We start from the raw sequence: 19,916 nt of genomic DNA, 5'->3' as shown, positions 1-19,916 counted from the left end.
ATCATAGTATTTATGCCAAAATAACCATGAATCTTAACAGCAATGTTAAGGCTTATAAAATGGTGTTTGCGTGAAGCTCTATGAAATGTTTGGGTACTGGAGTTGTTTTAGGACAACAGCTCCGCTTTGCTCCTGGCCTGACCTGCGTTTAAAAAGAAACAAGATGTTTTAGTTCAGTTTAGCTAAACTGCAACAATTTATTTATATTTTTTGTAAACATGTATTTCGTTCCAAAGGAGTGTCTTGTTATTGTCTGAGATTATCACCATCATCAGGAACGATCTTCTGTCCTTGTCTTCATGGCAGCAGAGCCCAAAAAAATAAAGCCTCTTTGGTTCTGCTGAGCAGTGTGTGTAATACTCTCTTTTCTGCTTTGAAAGGGTAGTTCAGATCTATTGAAGTGGGATTCTGTGGAAAGGCTGTGAATAATTAATATCTTACCTGTTGTGGATGGTTCTTTGAATAGCCTCAGTTTGGAGAAACAGGACCGATGAGCTACTCCTGCTCCTTTAGCTCAGTCAAAGTGAATTTATGACACCTTAAAATGAGTTCAGTCTCTAAAATTTCAGAGCAGTTTATGAAAAGGCTTTTTTGTTAACCTCTAGGTCACCACCAGTCTTACATCATGCACTTAATTTGGTGGAAATAGTCTCATATTCCTGCCACCTGGCTGCGCTAAAGCTAGCTGCTGCTGCTATTTACACCTGCAAATGACCATGAAGTTCTATGTAAAGGACAACATGATGTAACAACAATTTAAATGTTTATAAAATGGTGTTTGCATTAGGCCACAAATAATAAGACTCAGAAAGTGCTGAATTGATCTGCGTTCATTTTTCTTGAATTTACACGTTTTAGATGCAGAATCTTATTCTTAAATGTTAGATTTTGAAACCTTACTAAAGTACAGAACCTTAAAGTAAACAAAACCAGAACTTCATCTCTGGGAGTTTGCCGTGTTCGATGAGTCTCCCTGAGGACTTCTATCAAGATGGATTTCATCAATGTGAAAGCAGCTCGCCTTCTCAAATTCTGCCCAACACCGAGCCAGCTACACCTGGAAAGGGATTAATCATCATATGATACAGACCCAGAGCCTGTTCTGCCGTATACTTGAATGAATAATTTTATCTCGTCCTCTCCTATGCTATCGTGCTCCCGTGCAATTGTTGCCTTTCCCTTCGGCTTGCATGACAGCCTGACATGATCGCTGGCTGACTCCGGCTGACGGACGTGGCGGCTTGACATCTTGGTTTCACCTGACCGGCTCTGCTGGTAACCGAAGTGTTCCTGTCGTCCTTATCAGACCCATCAGGCTCGGTGCCAGTGACATGGCCTGGCCTTCGGCTGCTCATCTCCTCCCATCACACGGGCATCACCTGCCGTGTGCGATCCATCTGCTCCGACTCCTGCTGCCGGCTTCGACCTTGGCCGGCGGGGTCAGGCGTGTTTTCAGATCGTGCTCGCAGGATGTTCAAGAGCCATTGTCGGTGTTGAAAGAAGCATGACCCACAGGAGATGCTTGTCTCACTCGGATTCCCAAATAAAACACATCGGCTACGAGCCAACGTGCCACCTGAAGTGATGGTTCAGCTCTTAGAAGTGGGGTTCTGTGGAAAGGCTATGAACGAGTAATATCCTACCTGTCACAGATATATCTTTAAATGGCTAATGGCTAGTCCAACGCAAATCTTTGTAAACTGACTCAAGTAAACGTTTAGCTGACATGTTTGTCCTACTGTTTGTGTCAGGTAGTTGTCCTGAAATACTGAAGAGCTTCCTCCTAACTCTAGTTTTACTCTACTTCTCTTTTTCACTAAAATACTCTGTCAATTCTCTGGTTTTGTAAGACTTTGATGCATGCCGTACCTCTGGAATCTGGATGTGAAACATAGTTTTCATGCTTCTCCACCTCCAGGGTTCCACTCAGGGGTTTCCACTCCAGCCATGGGTGGCGATGATACGCTGATTTGTTAAGAGTTTATCCAAAACAACAAGAAGAAGAAACAAAGTTTGAGGGACTTCCCACCAGGAATTAGATGTATTCTTGTCGTCCCTGAGTGATAAATTATCCAAATGTTCTAGCAGCAGGTCTCCTCAAACAGTCTCTCCTCAAATCAAGCATCTGTTCTGTTTTCTTCTTCTGTGGTTTGATTCTCAGTCTTTTTTGTCTGTTTTATTTTCGGTGCTAGCATTTTAGCAGGAAGAGGTTCATAGTGCAGCGTGCACAGTCAACACGGAAACAAAAATGACAAGAAACAACCCCACAGAATTATAGAACCGCCACCGTGTTCTGCTATAGGTAGGGTTTCCATCTTCTTATTAACCTAATTTTGTTATCTATAAACAAACTGATTCACTGGTTCAGGTCAAAGCAAATACTTTTATCTCAGAATGGCTGTAATTTGTATAAAAATATTCAAATTTTGATGCCTTTCTTTTTAAATTGAACACCTTCTTAGATTTTGAACATAAACTCATCGATTGTGTAACAGATAATACCAGCTAAAATCATCACTCCACGCTGTATGATGTTACAGCATTAGCTTACATACAGGCCAATCAGGGAGCTTCTTTGCTGCGCCACATCCTGGAAGCTTTATAACTTTTATATCTACTTATAATGCACAACTTTTGATATGTTTGCTTGGTAATTCTGAAACCCCTGGACTGTATCGTTTTTCCTTCAAGTGAAAGATCTGACCACGTTTTCCACATGGACACCAAACAGCCGTCACATGTGGTGCAGATGCTGAGCAGATTGATTGTGTTTGACAGATGGGACATTTGGTGTCGGGACTTTGGAAACACAAAGAGTTTTGGAATGCGTCTGCAGTTGGAAGACAAATACTTCCACCTCGTATTAAAACTCATCTTCCTCTAAGTTCACAAAACTTCCCAACACGTAATTAATTTTGCTTTTGCTCCAAACATGCCATGTAAACTCTTTTTTTCTTCACTCCAGACATCCCATTATTAAGATTGCAAGCTTTGTTTGTTTCTCTCCGGGTCGCGGCGGGGTTAACGTTTGTGGCCACGGGTTGGAATCGTGAACTTGTCAGCAGGTTGTGCAAGCTCAAACATTCAAACAAATTTATCAGAGGTCACCTTTGGAGAGCACAGATGGCTGAGGAATGAAAGCCACGCCCACGGACGCTGGCTGACCTGGAATCAGCTTCTCAACGCCGCTGAAGGCAAAAAGAGTTAAACCCATTCGTGTGCGTCCAGAAGAGAAGACATCCTTCGATCTGTGTCTGAGCTTCACTTCTGAGCTTTTATCATATTTTAAGACTGCTTGCTCGTAAAAGCTGATGAGGTGGAAGGGGACGTGTAAAGCTGCAGATGAGACAAAAAGGCTGCCTTGTTTCACAGCAACTCGAGCATTCCTCTGTGATTTTAACCCCGCTCCCCAAGTTCTGTGCTTGAGTAATGCTCTTGAAAAGTTGGATCCACTCCCAGCCTCTGCTGTCCTTTATTCACACCATACTGACACAGGCATGCACACAAACACCCGCATACACAAACGGCTCCTTTTCTCACTCCCTCCTCTGTCTTCCTCTTTTGAAGAAGTTTTCCATGCAGATTCAAGTCAAACATCTGGGTCAGCTTACATCCAGTGGAACAAGACTTGCAGGATATTGTTGGCAGGATGTGATGTGTGAGCTGGAGCCGTTTTCTCTGTGGGAATCCCCAACACAAAGACACACACACACACACAGAGTGACAGGCATGCTTACACACCAACACACTCCTGTTTCCTGACATTCTCCCTGTTTAACACTATATCCAGGTGCAACAGTTCATTCCAGACATGTTGAAGTGCATTCATGCAGCGTGAACCATGCTTTTTTCGAGTACAATCTTTCAAAAAGTTTCAAAAAGCAGAATAGTTTTCAAACTATGTAAACAGGAAGCAGCAAGCTATGCCCGTCAAGCACAGATTAATCACCGCCTCCTCTTTCAAACACACTGTTAAAGGGATTCTTTAGGTTCTAGTAAATATCTGACCTGTTGCAGAAAGCTCTTCAAATGGCCTCAGTTTAGAGAAAAACAATCTAATCCTGACTGGATTCAAGAGCTAACGGCTAGTCCGTGTATCGGGTTGAACACAGTTTCTAAGTTAAGTTTCGTTTAATGTGAACTAAATGACAATGTTTTAGTGAGTCAAAGCTGTCGTGGCTCAGAGAAACTTTGCTCAGAGTCAGAATGTCCACATATGTTCTGAAAACATCCTCGTCTGTGAAGACTCTGTTTAAGAGTCTGTTTTATCTCCCTTCTGCCATAAAGACAGCGGGAACCACGTGAATCTGTATTATCATGCTCCCAGCGGTCACCGAGTCCTTTGTTTAATTACGAAATAAAAGATACAGAACAAAAACCACTACCACTAGTCTCAGAGATTATTTTACACCTCTGTCAGTTTTGCATATTGTGGTTGTTCTGGTAGATATTTTAGGATATCTCTGGGCTGCTAGTGGAAAAAGATAAGTCTGTAGTGTTTGTGCTTCTTATTCTTCCACTTTATCAAAAATTGCTTTGAGTAACAAGTTGTTTTTGAGTCAGTATTGAGTTTGATACTTTAGTATCCTGATAACATTACAGTGGAGACAAACCAGTATAGCTGTTTGATAACATATAACATAAGTAAACTCAACAGTGTCATGATCGGTGGGGAGAGAGATGAACCCAGAGCGCAGACTCATGGCAAAAATAAAAGAAACTAATTCATTAAAAAGAAAACAAAGGCTGATGTGGCAGCAAAACTAAAATAACCAAAATCCAGGAACGAGACACAAGACGAGTGGGACAACCAGACAGCGTATGAAGCGACAACGGACCAGCGAGTAAGGAGGAGATGACCGGGTTTTAAAGACGGGAGGTAATTAGGGGAAAGTGGGCACAGGTGAGATGATTACTAAACTTGGGGCAGGTGTAGATGGGCGTGGCAGGCAGACAAGAGACAGACCGAGGATGAGAAGTGAATGACGACAAAATGTGAAGACAACAATAAACCCAAACCAAAAGAACCCAGAATCAAACACTAAATACAAAAAAGAAACACACAGTAAAAACAAATCCTGACAAACAGTGCTTTTTGTTTCACGATGAGCCTAATATTTCCAGTATTTGCATGTTCTCCCTGTGGTCTGTGGTTTACTCCGGGCACTCCGGTTTCCTCCCACAGACCAGTTTCCAGACGGTTAATTGGAAACTCTAAAATTGTCCCTAGCTGTGAGCGAGAGCGTGAATGGTTGTTTGTCTCCTTTGTCTCTATGTGTCCCTGTGATGGACTTATGACCTGTCCAGGTGTCCCCCGCCTCTCGCACAGTGATGGCTGGAGACAGGCACAAGCTCCCTGTGACCCATAAAGGAGAAGCAGGTAAAGAAAATGGACGGGTCTTCCAACAGGTTAGCCATGCACATGTACAGTGTTATATGAATAATGTTTATATCTTGCTGAAATGAGCAAATTGTCAGATATTGAGCTTATTTCATCTCACACTTTGTCACATCTACTGTATGGTTGGTGAGTTTGGGTCAGCAGCGTTCTTGAGTTGTATGGTTTTGGTTTTTCATTTGTTTTATTTTTCAGCATATTTGAGTTTTAACCAGGATTTGACAGCAAAGAAGTCAGTTTTAATGCTGATAATGTGTTTCTGAGGTGTTCCTCAGTGTTTGAGCTACAGAAATGCGTCTTGCCTGAAAGTCACACCCATTCGGAGCTCGTTTGCAGTTTTGCACCAGCGTTGTGTTTTTTAAACGCCCCCCCCATCCCAATTTCTCTTGCTCAAAATTAAAATTGAATTTACAGAACAAATAAACAGTTAAACTGAGGTGTTTTTCCCAATCAAAAGCAGAATCTGAGTGATGCACACACATATCATTTGGTTCTTTATTTGTATCCCAGCAGCATCTTGACAGTTGTGGTAACAGTGTTTTACACTCAAGGTCACAAGAAGCAGGGCTGCAGATGGTGCTACAGCACCCTTTGATAGATGAAAAGAAACAGTAAACAAAAATATTAATGAAAAAAATTATAAAAGTGGATTTTATTAGGGCTGCATATGTCTAAATCCCAATATGTTAATATGAGTTTTGTAATCCTGGTATATAAACCAGCATTTACCGTAAATCTGTGTGCAAAATTTTACAACCGCTTAAAACCCATTATAGGTTATCATTAGGTCATGATTGCAATTTTATGGATATTGTCTGCCCCAAACATACAGCATATTTTTTATTGTCCATATTCAGATGAGACAACATGCACTGCCAGTGTGCATTTTACTGCACGTTATGTTACTCTTCATATATATGACATCCATCTCCCCCTCAAAAAGAAACACCTTCCTCAGTTATGATTACATACGTAAATATTTACATAAGTGTCTTTAAAACCCAAATAATCAGCCAGTAATTGTTGGTTAAATGTGATGTTTAATATGTTAAAGCATTGGTTATTTCTGAAAAAAGATTACAAAATAGGTGCAAGATCTCCTATTTTTCAACACTGAGTACATACAATATTTATATGCTGATTTGAAACTTTATATATGTTCACAAATTATTCATGTGCAAGAAGCGCTCAGACATTCATTTCTGAAGAACTCCATTTCTTTCCAGTGCCTTCTTAAAGCTACCATGCTGAAAGAAAAAACAGAAGTTTGAGTTAAACTGTGTTGAAATGGACCCTGTTATATGTGTCGAGAGGCTCAGTGGAACTTGATCCGGATTAGCCGTGGTATGAATAACAATTGCAGAAGAAAAACAGTCCTCTTACTGAATTCTCCATGTTTTGTGCACCCAAAATCTAGCTGCTTGACATCTTTGCTCATTTGTCTTTGTGGTGTTTAGAGATTGCATAAAAAGGGGTGGAAAAAAAAAGAAGAAGCCATCAGATTTAGAGTTCATTCCCCTCCTTCTCCTCTTCTCTCATGTTTCTCGATCTTCTCTTGCACAGTTTCAATCCTACTTCTGTGCCGACTCGCCTTTTTCCCCTTCCTTCCCCTTGTCGTCTGTTTTGAACTCCAGGAAGAAGTCGTTGCAGGCGACCGTGAGGGCCCCCATCAGAATGATGAACTCTGTGAAGTCCACCTCTCCGTCGTTGTTGGCGTCCAGGTCGTTCATCACCTTTTCTACCGCTTCGTTGTCTTTGGAGTTCTGTCAGGAGGGAACAGAAACACAGAGTCAAGAATTTCTTCTCTGTTATAATATTTTTTTTCCTTGTTTTGCCTCTCTGTGTCTGAGGGCATTCAAAGCCGAACAGGCTTGTTCCAACTTGTGTTTGAGTGCATACCTGCACTTTGTGTGATGCGAACTTGCAATCCGCGAGTGCACATATTTATCTATTGACACAATCTGCTCTTACCCCGAGGTAACTCCCCAGCTCCTCTATTAGCAGCTCCTTGAGCTCGCCCCTGCTCAGGGTGTACTTGTCACCTTCCTTTCCGGAGTACTTATGGAAGGTCTTGATGAGCATCTGCATGGCGCTCTCCAGGTTGGAAGTGGGTTCCTTGGACATGCTGGAAAGAGGTCAATAGGTTAGACTCTGCAGGAAAATGCCCGCTCCATCCCTTGTTGCATGCGTGGGGCCACATAGCAAATCAAGGGTGAAGCCACCTCCAAGAAAAAGAGACAGCTGGACAGAGAGAAAGCAAATGAGGGAGTTTTTTTTTTTTTTTTGGCTAATGCTGACCCAAAGTTTTAGATAGTGAGGTCAGCTTTCCTTTAGGTTCTACATTTGGATGGAAAGGTGGAGGATAGCGGTGGGAGAGGCTTTTCGAACGGTCTTACACACATTGTGTCCGGCATCTTGGAGCGTCTTGTGCTGGACTCGTGGAGAGACTGTGCACACACAGACACAGATAAGTCACTGTCAACAGCGCAGAGCCTGGGTTCGAATCTTATCGTGATGGCCGGTCGTCGCTCGCGTAACTGGTAATGCGTCTAACAACTAACGCTGCTCTACCACTGATTTCGGTGTAAAACATGTTTGTTAGTTACTCGTGTGACAGGCTTATCAGTCCGAATGGGCGCTGGAAGTGAAACATAACACTCAACATTCAGAAACTCAAGGGGGTAAGTAACCTAACACAGGCAGATCTCACAGATACGTTCAACTTTATACCCCAAATTGATGTACAGAACAAAAAACAACATTTTGTTTCAACCTAAATCATAATACTGATAGACGATCAACCTCCTTGTGCATGATTTATAAATGGTTACAAAAGGAGAAGCAGCTGTCAGTCACTGGTTATCTGGTCTGCAGAGCGATGAACAGGCCAGTGGACACCAACGCTGGAAAATCTATAGGGTCATCTGTCTCAATGACTGGCACAATACAATAGGGAGACCATAGCGATGCAAATTCTGACAGTAACACAATACTGATTATGGTAATAATGCCTATACTGCACTTAATAAAGGAGCCATGATAAAAAATGCATAAGCAGGATATATTGAAGTACTATTTCAGTCTTATGGGGTCAATTCTACAATAATATCAGTTTGTTTACACATTGACAAATGGACTTTACTGTTATTGTTTCTCCAAATATTGCTTAGCAGTTGAAAGTAAACCCACTGAAAGACTCAAACAGTCTGTTCTCCAAGTCCAAAAGCCCATTCTCCACTGAAGGTTCTGGTTTATCAGATGCAGAGGAGAAAGTCCAGTAAAGCAAGAAGTGTTTCTGTCTTACCTGAGTGCTGATGGAGGGCTTCCTTTGTCTTTAAAGAGCAGCAGGGGACTGAGCCAAGGCAGAGTTGGATGGGGAGAGAGTTTGCCACTGGCTTAAATATCACCGGCTCCCCCCACCCCTCCTCCTACCCCTTCCTCACCCCCTGCCTCCTCTTTCTCTCTTTGCAGGTGTTGTCCTCTCCCTCCATCCCCATCTTTTTTCCTTTTTTTTTTTGACATACAGTATACAGTTACACTCAGAGGCATGGAGGCGAGGGTCACCTCAATGTGAGGCTTTCATGGTTTGTTTGATTGGTCTTTTTCCAAAGTGGAATAATTCTACAACTTTGAAGATTTTAAAAACAGAAATTGGGTGGACAAATTTGAATTTGTTGTAGCTTTATTCTAACTCACAGGGGTCAAAATTATATGTTCAGGTTCAAATTTTAATATACATTCACCCAAGTACTTTAATAAGTGGTGCTGAAGGATAGATTGACTTCTCACTTGATAAGGCCAAGAATCTTTAGTGGTTATAATGACTGCAGCTGGCATTTTCTCTTCATCAGCATAAAAGGGATTTGTTTAACAGCACACACTGGATTGACCAAGACTCAGAAAAACAGGAAAGTTCGAGGAACTCAGTGAAGATCTAAGAAGAAGAGGATGTTTGGGAACCACCAAGGCTCAAGCCTGCCATGAACTGGAAACACCGGTGTCCCTGTCCACCATGAAGGTAGAGGGTGTTGACCAAGAAACAAGCCCCGGCTCTGAAATTTGCGGCTGCCCACATGGACAAACCAATGGAGAAAGGGTTTACGGTCAGATGAGAAAAAGTTTGAGCTATTTGGCTACAATGACAAGTATGTTTGGAGGAATCATGTTTGGAGAAATCATGGTGAAGCTTTCAGACCTAAGAACTCGACTCTGGTACGGATTGTGAAGGAGGAAGAAAACCTGCAAATTCTTCAACTTCACCTTAAATCAGCAGCTAGATGACTGAAACTTGGACACAGCTAGGTGCTCCAACAGAACCACGATCCCGAACACACATCGAAACAGGTTTCTGATTGGATAAAGCAGTCTGGAGTGGCCTTCACAAAGCTCCAACTTCAACCTTATAGAGAGTTTGCAGGCTTTGCCAAAAAGCTGGGTTTGTATAAAACGAACCAATTCTGCCTTGAAGAGGTCAGATATCCAGCCAGGATGATGCAGAAGCTTGTTGATGGATACAAAGAGTGTATGGTTGAGGTGCAAGTTGCTAAAGGACATTTAACCAAATATTAGTGGAGGTGTAGGTACATATTTGAGCCTGTATGCATCATTTTGACCCCGTGTGAATTACAGAAAATCAAATATAAATTTGTGTAACCAATTCTTGTTTTTAAAAATCATTAAAGCTGTGTGTTGTTTATTCACTCAACCTTTGTAAAAAAATGGTTCAAACAAATTTTTAAAAGGTTAAAATTAATAAAACATCCATGTTCATGATGCGTTCATGCAAACTTCTGACTGCACTTGTAGATTTTTAACAAAGTGAGCCACACATTAAAAACATATTGTCACAGTTTTATTCTAAATCAGCCATTACATAGATTAGGCACAAATAATACAGCAATACATAATATGTAATGTTAGTGCAGCAGAGTTAAATGGACATGAGTCCAGCTGCTAAACACACACAAACACTTTCCAGTATTTTGCAGGAAATAAACAAAGGGAAGTCTGCACAATATCCTGGGAATGATCCCATAATCACAAACATTTGTATATTATTGCATCCAGTTGGTGGATTTTTAACTATTTTCCTAATCTGCTGTATGTCAAAATGAAAAAAAGATTTATTGTGGTTGGTTATGCTGTGCTTGGTTGTTTTTAAAACCCAAATGGGATACAGTTACTATTGAAAGATGGCTAATTATAAAATAAGTCATGTTGGTCTTTAAAATAAAAGCTCAAAACCAAGAAAATTTGTGACATTTTCCAGATGATATTCAAGTCTGCTCACATTTCATAGGAGTTCATTGGTAGTGCAAGTTTAGTTATTTTACCACATCAGTTCAGAGAATTTAGCTTGAGTCACTCTGCTGTACCTTAGCTTTGCCATCACAGCCTCACCTGAACAAGAAAGCGACTGTAGATGAGACTGACGTTATTCACAGGAAGTACCAAAACTCATAAGGAAGAAGTCAAAGATTTGAATAAAACCCATGATTATACAGTCTAAATGCCCAGAGTTCCCAGGAAGAATGTTAGTAAAAGCGAATGCTGGAAGCGTTTTTGCAGCGTGAGCGTAAACGGCTGAGCCGAGTCGGTGTAAATGAGAGTATTTACAATGGGAGTGTCTCGGTGAGGCCCGGTGATCACATGACCTGTACTTATGTGTCTTATTTGCAGTGGAGTCTGAAGCGTTTGGTGCTCTGGCAGTGCAAAGCGTGCAACAGTTTGGTAAAAAAAAAAAAAAAGACAACTTGTCTGCAAAATAAACCATTACTAACGACAGTCACAAACCACTAAGATGAAAAATTGCATCAAATTTTAAAAAAGGAGGCTTTTAAAGTAGATTTTTAAAGTTATGTGTATAAATAGTGGTTGCAAGGGGAATAAAAGTGTATGTAGGAAATATGTTTAATGCGTGCAGTATAAAAAGGCCATTGTTGTTTCTTGCTTAACAAAAGAGCAGCTTCTGACAGCAACATCACCACATCGCCCCAGGAGCAAGATCACTGGAGTCCTGGATTACTTTCATGCAATTGTTTGTGTCCCAGGGTGTGTTACTCATGAAATGCCTAATCCAGCCATTTCCCAATGCCTAATGCCCGAGGATCCCGTTGCAGGTCAAATAGGGCGTTCAAACTGTACAAGGGCGTGATCGCCGAGGGGGAAAAAAAAAGCCCTAAAAGCTGGGGCTAAAACCAGCAAACAATTATGATCACTTTTGAAGAGGGAACAGATCAGATTTCTGCATTTTTAGTCACCATATTACTGCTTCAAATGATTTATTATCCCAAAATTATTACTTTTTTTTTACTTCTTGGAGTGATATAATGCTGTTCTTCTTAACAAATGGGGATTTGTTTCCCCGGACACCATCTCTGACCTGCTCTTCTAGTCCCAAGCCCATTTAACCGGGGCTATTTTGGGCTCCCTTTTTTGACCCCTAATGGTCCCTTAAGGTGTAGATTCCATCCCCGCGTCTTAATTATTTAGCTAAAGGTCACACCTGATGTTCCAGTTTCTAATGCATGGCTGAGTGAGAGTAAAGAGAACATACCGAGTTAAAAAAAAAGAAAGATAAAAAGCAAGACGGCTCACAGATTCAGTTAGAAAGAGACAACAAAATTAGATGAGATGAAGTAACACAAAACTTGAGCAAATCAGTTTGTTTATTGTGCTAAATTGGCCAGGAATATATATAAAAAAAAAAAAAGAGTAAAAAAAAATAAAAGATTTAAGTGCACCCAGTTACTAAATAGGACATTTTCAGTTTTAATGAAGACAAGAATACCACTATCTCATTAATTATTCCTGTAGGCCTTACGTGCCCGGCTAAATGATTGGTCGGGCAGAGCTCTCTCCCCCTCCCCTCACACACACATGCAAAAAGAAAAAAAACAGGGGAATGTAGTGGTGTGTTAAGATACTTCAGTCAAGTTTCCAGGGAAATCCTAGTTTACAGGGAAGCTTTCACAGCTGCATGTACATTATAGTGTACGACTGCACGCTATCATATTAAATGGTCATAATGAGGTAAATGTGCTAAATAGTGGGATGCACATGCTGTACATATTAACATAGTGGTAAATGGCAGCACACAGCTACTGTCATGTACATAATTATATATAAAAAGAATAGTGTTTTTTTTAATAGCTGATTGTAGTGTTAAAACTTTAAACATATATTTGTTTTTTTAATATATATAAAAATAGTGGTTTTCCAACTTGTTTTGGCATCATTCTTGTGTTGACTTGTGTGGTGTATTTTTATTTGTGAAGGAATGGATTGTCCCTATGATGTCGCCTCCTCTGTCTTCTTCTCTCCTTCCTCCTCAGCAGCGGCGGGCGACTTCTCTGCAGCTTCCTCCACCTTCGCCGTTTCCTCCGCCTTCTCTGGTTCCTTTTCGGCCACCTTTACCTCGGCTGCTGCGGCTGCCTCAGCCGTCGCCGCCGCCCTCGCTTCTTCCTTAGCTGCCTCTGGCGTCTTCTCGCCCTCCGCCTTCGCCTCGACCTTCACCTCCACCGTTGCGTCCGCTTTCGCCTCCTCCTTAGCGGCTTCGTTTGCCTCCGGCTTGGCTTCTTCCTTCGCCTCGGCGTTTTCCTTGGGTTGCTCCTCCGTGTTGTTGGGGGCACTTTGTGCAACCTGTCCGGTTGCTGCGTTCTGTGCAGGCTCCTCGTTGCTGGCGACTTTCTGCTCGCTGAGCGAACACGCCAGGTAGCCGACGAGCTTCATGTACTCCTCGAAGCCAACCTTGCCATCTGAATTGGTATCTAGTCCCTGACACATTTCACTGACTGCATCCTTGCTGTCTGCGCCCTAGGTAGCAGATGACAACATGAAGTTAATAACTGGATGAACATTAATGAAATCATGACTGCCTTTTAGTGCCTCAGAATTTGGCACAAAGCGTTGCACAAAAGGCTGAAATCATCCGTAATGCTGAGTCAGCGTTCACACTATTGTTTTCCTGTTTTTTATATTTCCGTACATAGCCCCACTACCTTCTGCACACTTTGTGTTACTTTAACCATTTTTATATCAAAACATTCAGCGCATTTAGCAGATAGCTGCTTCGACTTCTGATTTTTCTAACTTTTATACTTTTCAGGATATTAAACTTTAATTTAAAAATAGTTCCCCATAGAAATACATTGAGATATCTTTATTGAAATCTCCTACAGCTTACTTCTTCTATTTTTGTTTTCTTATGCTACCTGTAGTTTTTAGCTGCGATTCTGCTACTTTTGGCTTTTTGTCAGCCTTTTGCTTTTTGATACTTAAATAAACTTCTGCTAATTACCTTTTACCTAGCATTTTGATACTTTTAACTTTAGCTACACTTTTGCTGCTTTTAGCTAGTTTAGCTACTTTTAATATTTAGCTCGTGTTTTGCTTCTTTTACCTTTAATAACTCAGTTTCAGCTTCTTCAGCAGATTTCAGAAGACAGCGTTCACAGTCTCTCTAGTTTCTTTCTATCTTGCTTCCAATCAGCCAGACTTTCCTTTAATCTTTAAAAGATTATCTTTTTCTTTCGACTTTACCTGCTTTTTTTTGTTTGCTTTAGCAGTTGTGTCTTTGTGTTGAACTGCTGGTGACAAGGTGTCTAAAGATGTGATTAAAACTGAGTTCTTTGCTAAGTTGTCTGTCATGTGTCGACACAACTCTGGTTCATCCTGTGAGTTGAGGAGTTAAGTGGCTTAAGGAACACAAACAACTCCAAAATATATAACATTTCTTTGGTCGGATACTGGACTCAAAGCGAGTGACAGCAGCCAAACTCCAAAGGAAAACTTTTAAAGGCTGCTGACTGGCCGACTGGAGGCAAATCATGAAGCATGGAGGATTGGCTTCTCTGTGAGGTGAACAACAGAAGTTTAGTAAAAAATTGTTCTAACCGAAAGGATGTTGCCGAGCTGGGACGAGACGAGGTTTTGGAATTCTTTCTTTCCTAGAGACTCTTTTCCTTTGGCCCCCTTGAGGAAGACCTTCACCACCGTCTGAATGGCTGTTTCCATGACTCCTTTTTCCTCTCTGGGGAAAGGAGAAGCCACAACACATAGGGAATACACAGATTAGGCAGATCGTTGGGAGGCACAGTCTGATTTAGCACGTTTCGCGGCGGTGGGATCACGCGGCGGAACACGAAACTGAGGATCTCCGCGTCCCTGCGAGGCTTTTCGTTTCAGGCCGCCGGCGCCGGAGCTGCAGTGAGGGAGGGCTGGTGACGTGAGATAGGTGGAAAGGGTGAGAGCGAGTCAGACTGAGAGACGAGCTGCGACGCACAATGGAAGTTCTGATCTTTGATAGGTCATCTGATCTGCTGAAGCTACCAGCAGGGGACTGGGACTCAGATTACCTCAGGGATTACCTCGTCCCTGTCTGCTCTTCTCCGTCTTCTCGTCTCACTTTTGCTACCTTGCCAATTCCACTCCTTCCTTTACCTGCCGCTGTCTCATCCCCCAAAATATTGCTGTAGGACTTTGCGTTGCACACAGAAAACAGAACCAATTGTGCAATTAGGCCCCATATATATAAAAAAAAAAAGATCAGTGGTTTGCTGAGGCACAGTCATACCTGCACAAATATTTTGTCCATACCTGACTCTGACAGAGAGACAATCGGGAATTTGAAGCACGCCTGATGGACAGATAAACTACAGCTGTTGCTCGAACGGTTACAGGGCAGCAAGTGACACGTTTGCAGGAATTCCGTTCATTGCTCTCTGCGGAGATCACTTAGACAGGAATTTACAGCCTGACTCGGAGCAACGTTCCTGCCCCGAAGCAGCGAGACAGATATATGTTCAGGGCAAACAAACCCGATCACCAGTTAGTTTCAGTATTCAAATAGCGCCGAGCAAACGGCAAACTGTTGACTCTTTGTTCCAACGAGGACGCAGCCTCGCGCCAAAGAGTGACGCCATACAAACATCTCTGTTACCGAGCGTCGAACTGAGGCCTTCACCTGGAACATACAATATATATATGTGTGAGCGTGTGTGTATACGGTACATGTAGCCATTAGGGGAAGGGCCTGTTAGGCTCATTATACATATAGAATGACAGCGAACTCAGACAACTCGGGGTCATTAACATCTAACATTTCACACAAGCCTTTTCAGATAATTCAGGTGACCCAGTTCTGATTTCTAACTGTCTGAGCCAACACGTTCTCAGAACATAAAAATGCACGTTTCCCGGGCAGCTATAAAAGGGTTATAAACACGGATTAGAAAGAAGTTAGTTTCCTCCACACCTGAACAAAGGCGTGTTTGTCAGCTTTTTATCTCCCGCCTTTTTAATGGAGGGAAATGATGTGTTTGTGTGTCTGTATATGTGTGTGTTTTTGTTTGACTGTTAGTAAAATATCTCATGATCTGCTGGACGAACTTTAATGAAACTCTCAGAAAATAATCGTGGGATGAACATCTACAGCTGATTTAGTTTTAAAATCAACACGATTCAAGATGGCTGCCACAACTAATCAAACTTAGCAAACACGTAAATGGTTCTAACTCTGCCAGCTTTAAATGTGGTAGTACCCAAGAGTGATCTTTGGCACGTGCTCCGAGTGCTACAGATCTTTGTTTAAAACTTTGCATTTAATTATTGGAGTCATCTCTGCCTGTCTGTTAGCAAAACTTCCCATGAACCACTGGACAGATTACTGGGTTTACGTCTACAAGATGAACGTTTTGGAGATTCAAGATGGCAAACTGACCGCTAATTAACCTTAGCAAGCACAAAAATGCCTATAACTCAGCCAATTGTACAGATACTAAGTTAAAACTTGGTGTGGTAGTAGCTAAGAGTCACTCATATCACATACTCTGCGTTCTGGCATTATTTTATTTTCAAGATTTGACCCAAAGCAGCTATAACTCAGCCACTTCTCAGCATTTTTGTCTAAAACTCTAGGAATATGCATTTGTTTGACTCACACAAAACATAAGTTTTTAATATATAAAACGCATATTAACCGAACAGTTGTAAAAAAAAAAACCCTGTTACAATTATGGGTTAAAGGTAAAAGGTAAAACAAAGGTGAATAAAAGGTGTTTGTTTTGGAGCAGAACGCTGCTGGAAGTTTAGGGGACTTCTTCCTGCCTGTGACACACCCTTTGTAGCCTGAGTACACAAGGGCCTTAACGGCTCTACACACACACACACACACACACACACACACACACACACACACACACACACACACACACACACACAAACAAATACACACCTCTTTCTATTGACTCCATTCATTACTGAACGCACACGTGCCTCTAATTTAAACAAATTAATTCAATACTCTCGACGCGCCAGAGCTCCACGATCTGGTCCTCAAAACTAATCCTCCTGATTAGTACCCCCAAAACATCTGCGCAAATAATTAAACACGCACGCCTACAACTGAAGGTTTCCCGTTTCCCTCCCCTCCGGAGCCCGAAAGATTGCGTTTCCGTGCGGGTGAACGTGATCCAGAGGGGCGCGCGGAGTCATGACAATACTGCCGCTGCTGTGGCATCAAATATTAACAGAGGAACAAGCTGGGCTGCGGCTATAAACTGAGGTGAGCGGCAGGAGAGGGGCTGGCCGCCTGGAAGCCAGCTCTTCTGTTCGCTTCTGACGCATCTGAACGCGCCCGAGCCGCAAATTTCACCAAAACTCAACGGTTTGTTTTAACTAAAATAATTAAAAAAACAAATATAAAAGTGGTTCTCGGAGCTTTACAAGCTCGAGAAGCTGCTGATGTTGCAGGCCTCCTTATAAAAAGTAGACTTTGAGAGGGGGAAAAAGCCCCCCCCCCAAAAAAACTGCGCTTTTACGCATGAGCTGGACGCCCCCGGAATGTGCTGCGTTCAAGGCCCGTCACCTGAAGCTTCCCCAAGCTTGTTTGCAATCCACAATTGTGTCAGCACATTCAATCCCAGCTGGAATGAAGACGGGAAAACACAAGACAGAAAGCGCAAATAAAAGTGAAAATTAAAGCAACTTAATTTTTTTTAACTGTTTTCTAAAAGTGCGACGGAGTGAGTCCGTCCCGCGCTCACAGGCAGCAGCCAACTTTCACGGGACGCCTCTTGCGAGAGTTTATCGAAACGTGGCAAAAAGAAACCTTGGCCAAACCAGCTGCTCAGACTGAAGGAGAAGCTTTAAATAAACAACCCCCCCGAATAAGGAAAAGCAACATTAAACTCACCGTTCACCGTCTGCGGGACAAGAGATGTGTGTGAAATGTGCGCAAATCTACACTTTCTGTCCCCTTCTACGCCGCTGCGCCCTGCGGACTTGCCAAACTAGTAGGACTGCAGAATCTCTTCCGTGATTTGGACTTTTTTTTTCTGTCCTTAAAAGTTTCCAACCCTCTCACAAGTCAAAGGGCGTGTACCTGGGAGAGTGGGAGGAAGAGCCGAGGAAGAGCGCGACCATTACTCCCGCGAAAAGGGAATAAAAGTTAATCAAATTACTTAAAGTTATTTTTTAATTTTAATTTTTATTTTTTTAGGATTACGTCTGGCTCGTGGAGCAGCTGTTTCACGTCAGCTCGGCTGCCTTTGTGGCTTGGAGCAAAGAGAGGCTGGGTGGGATGACTTCATCTGTACAAGATTCAGATCATTCCAAAAGCATTTTATTTCACTTATTAAATAAAGAGATGAGGGAAAAAACCTGTCAGGTTGGAGGCCATAAACCAGAACCTCCCTTTTAGTGTGAGGATATCATCTGCACTGTGAAGCAGAGACAACCACGGGCAACTCCACCTCCACAGCTGGAGTACTATGAAGAAGCTGACAGATGTTGGCATTCTGGGTATTAAAGGGGAAATTCAAATCTTTTGAAGTAGGGTTTTATAGAAAAGGTATGAACCATTCGTTCTCAGCCTCACAAATGGCGGCTCTTGACAGAACTGACGTCACAGCAGGAATGTGGGGTGTTGTAAGCCCTTTGAACTGCCTTGTTGCAGAAAAGTGATTTTATATAAATAAATAAATTTGACTTGACTTTGACTTGTGCTGGCATGCTCTTCTGCCGTGATGCCTGGTTGGCGCGCCGTAAACAGGAACAGCAGCAAAACAAATTCTTTCTTCAGACAACAAAATCCAAAAAACTCGCCCACAATCATTGCAAACATTAGATAACGTCCGTAAATCACTTAGATAGGGTGAGACCTCTCAAACGTTTTTGTATAAAGACCATTTCTTGTATCATTGCTGCTTCATAGTTTTGTTCTTAATGGCGACACCTGCAGTGTTTGCCACACGTTTAAAGCACCGGTATAAATGGCAGCTCCGTTCTGTTGACGTCACAGTTGGTTCATCCTGTGAGTTAGCTGCTGGTGTATAAATGTGGAATAAATCAGAAAATAAACAGCTGGTCTGAGCGGGGCCGAGACTGCTGCTACAGGTGTTGTTCAGGTCAGAAAAAGGCAACAAACTGAATAAACAGTGTCACGCAGAGAGGTTTAATATTAGCTAATGTTGCGTTCTTTCACGCCAGTATGCCGTTTGTGAGGGAGTTGTTTTATAAGCCTGAAAAACGATAAAACCGTGCCCTTATTTGGCCTGGACAAAGACTTGTGGCTCTGAGCTCCATGACTGATGTCACGGCCGATACTGATCACTTCAAAAGGGACAGCAATATTATAATATACCTGCCTCCAGACTGGAAGTGCTACGACTAGCTGCTGCAGCTATTAGCACTTGCAGAAAATGATACATTTCTGTGTTAATAACAGTGTAATGCAAAAACTAACAACGATGTAAAGGTTGATAAATTAGAGTCTGGAGTTGTTTTTGAGTCGACCACAGTCCATTTTGCTCTCAGCCCCGCTCTGACTTGCTGTTAGCTCGTCAGCTTGGTCAGAAAGAAAACTATTTCTCTAAACTGAGGCAGTTCAAAGAGCTACCTACAGCAGGTAAGATAGTGATTGTTCATAACTTTTAGAACTCCACTTCATACCACTTTAACAAACCTGCTTGAGTAAATGAACTTCCAAATTACACAAAAAACCAGAGTGATGACTCACAGTTCTGCTTTTAGACTTTCAAAGGGATTACTTGAAAACATTTGGGGAAGTATTTCAGGTAATGGTGTAGCCAGATGCTTTTACAGTCTTGTCACAGATTATATCTCCCTGCTGGTGTTTTCTTTTATGTTCAAATGGAGACACCAGTGTCCACACGCTTATCTGGAAAAGCTCCTGACTACAAACAGACAGTGCGCACACAGTCTTCCTTGCCTAACCGGGTGCTGTAATCATTTCATGTGTTTTCCTGACTCATTTGCCCAGGCAACGCTGGCACTGCAACACGGGGGTAATTTGGATACAAAGGTCACATTTACTTATCAGTCTGGAATATCGGCACTCTTGTAGTCAGGTTAGCAGCACCTTTTTTTTCTTTATTGCTTCACAAATTACACCAGACCTTCAGGCTATAAATCAGAAGTGAAGCAATCCGGCTCCCATAACTTTGTCTAGACGTTAGATTTAATAACCGAATCAGCAAAAATTACTCATTGGTGCAAA

The 19,916-nt window shown here is 42.1% G+C and overlaps 2 protein-coding genes across 4 annotated transcripts; both read right to left on the bottom strand.

Annotated features, from left to right (window-relative positions):
• Nucleotides 1-5,885: 5,885 nt before the first annotated feature.
• On the bottom strand, nucleotides 5,886-8,832 carry s100s (S100 calcium binding protein S). Of its 3 annotated transcripts, XR_005233177.1 has the most exons (5): nucleotides 8,703-8,766; nucleotides 7,799-7,845; nucleotides 7,370-7,523; nucleotides 6,782-7,161; nucleotides 5,886-6,645 (listed from the first exon to the last, which is right to left on the bottom strand). XR_005233177.1 is itself a non-coding variant. In XM_017420252.3 (4 exons), the coding sequence occupies exons 2-4, from the start codon at nucleotides 7,810-7,812 to the stop codon at nucleotides 6,970-6,972; spliced, it is 360 nt and encodes a 119-aa protein (XP_017275741.1). In that variant the 5' UTR covers nucleotides 7,813-7,845; nucleotides 8,703-8,766; the 3' UTR covers nucleotides 5,886-6,969. The 3 variants fall into 3 exon arrangements, 2 of the variants coding, with proteins under 2 accessions (XP_017275741.1, XP_017275747.1); XM_017420252.3 differs by having other exon boundaries at nucleotides 5,886-7,161; XM_017420258.3 differs by lacking the exon at nucleotides 7,799-7,845 and having other exon boundaries at nucleotides 5,886-7,161; nucleotides 8,703-8,832.
• A 1,403-nt stretch (nucleotides 8,833-10,235) lies between these two features.
• s100u (S100 calcium binding protein U) lies at nucleotides 10,236-17,743 on the bottom strand. The gene is made up of 3 exons (XM_017426465.3): nucleotides 17,592-17,743; nucleotides 14,294-14,429; nucleotides 10,236-13,213 (listed from the first exon to the last, which is right to left on the bottom strand). Exons 2-3 carry the CDS (start codon nucleotides 14,411-14,413, stop codon nucleotides 12,689-12,691), a joined length of 645 nt encoding a protein of 214 aa, XP_017281954.1. The 5' UTR covers nucleotides 14,414-14,429; nucleotides 17,592-17,743; the 3' UTR covers nucleotides 10,236-12,688.
• Between the last annotated feature and the right edge of the window lie 2,173 nt (nucleotides 17,744-19,916).

The sequence above is a fragment of the Kryptolebias marmoratus genome, linkage group LG5 (genome assembly GCF_001649575.2).
Source record: "Kryptolebias marmoratus isolate JLee-2015 linkage group LG5, ASM164957v2, whole genome shotgun sequence".
NCBI lineage: Eukaryota > Metazoa > Chordata > Actinopteri > Cyprinodontiformes > Rivulidae > Kryptolebias > Kryptolebias marmoratus.
The sequence above is the reverse complement of the archived record's forward strand: the minus strand, read 5'-3'. Positions and strand labels throughout refer to the sequence as shown.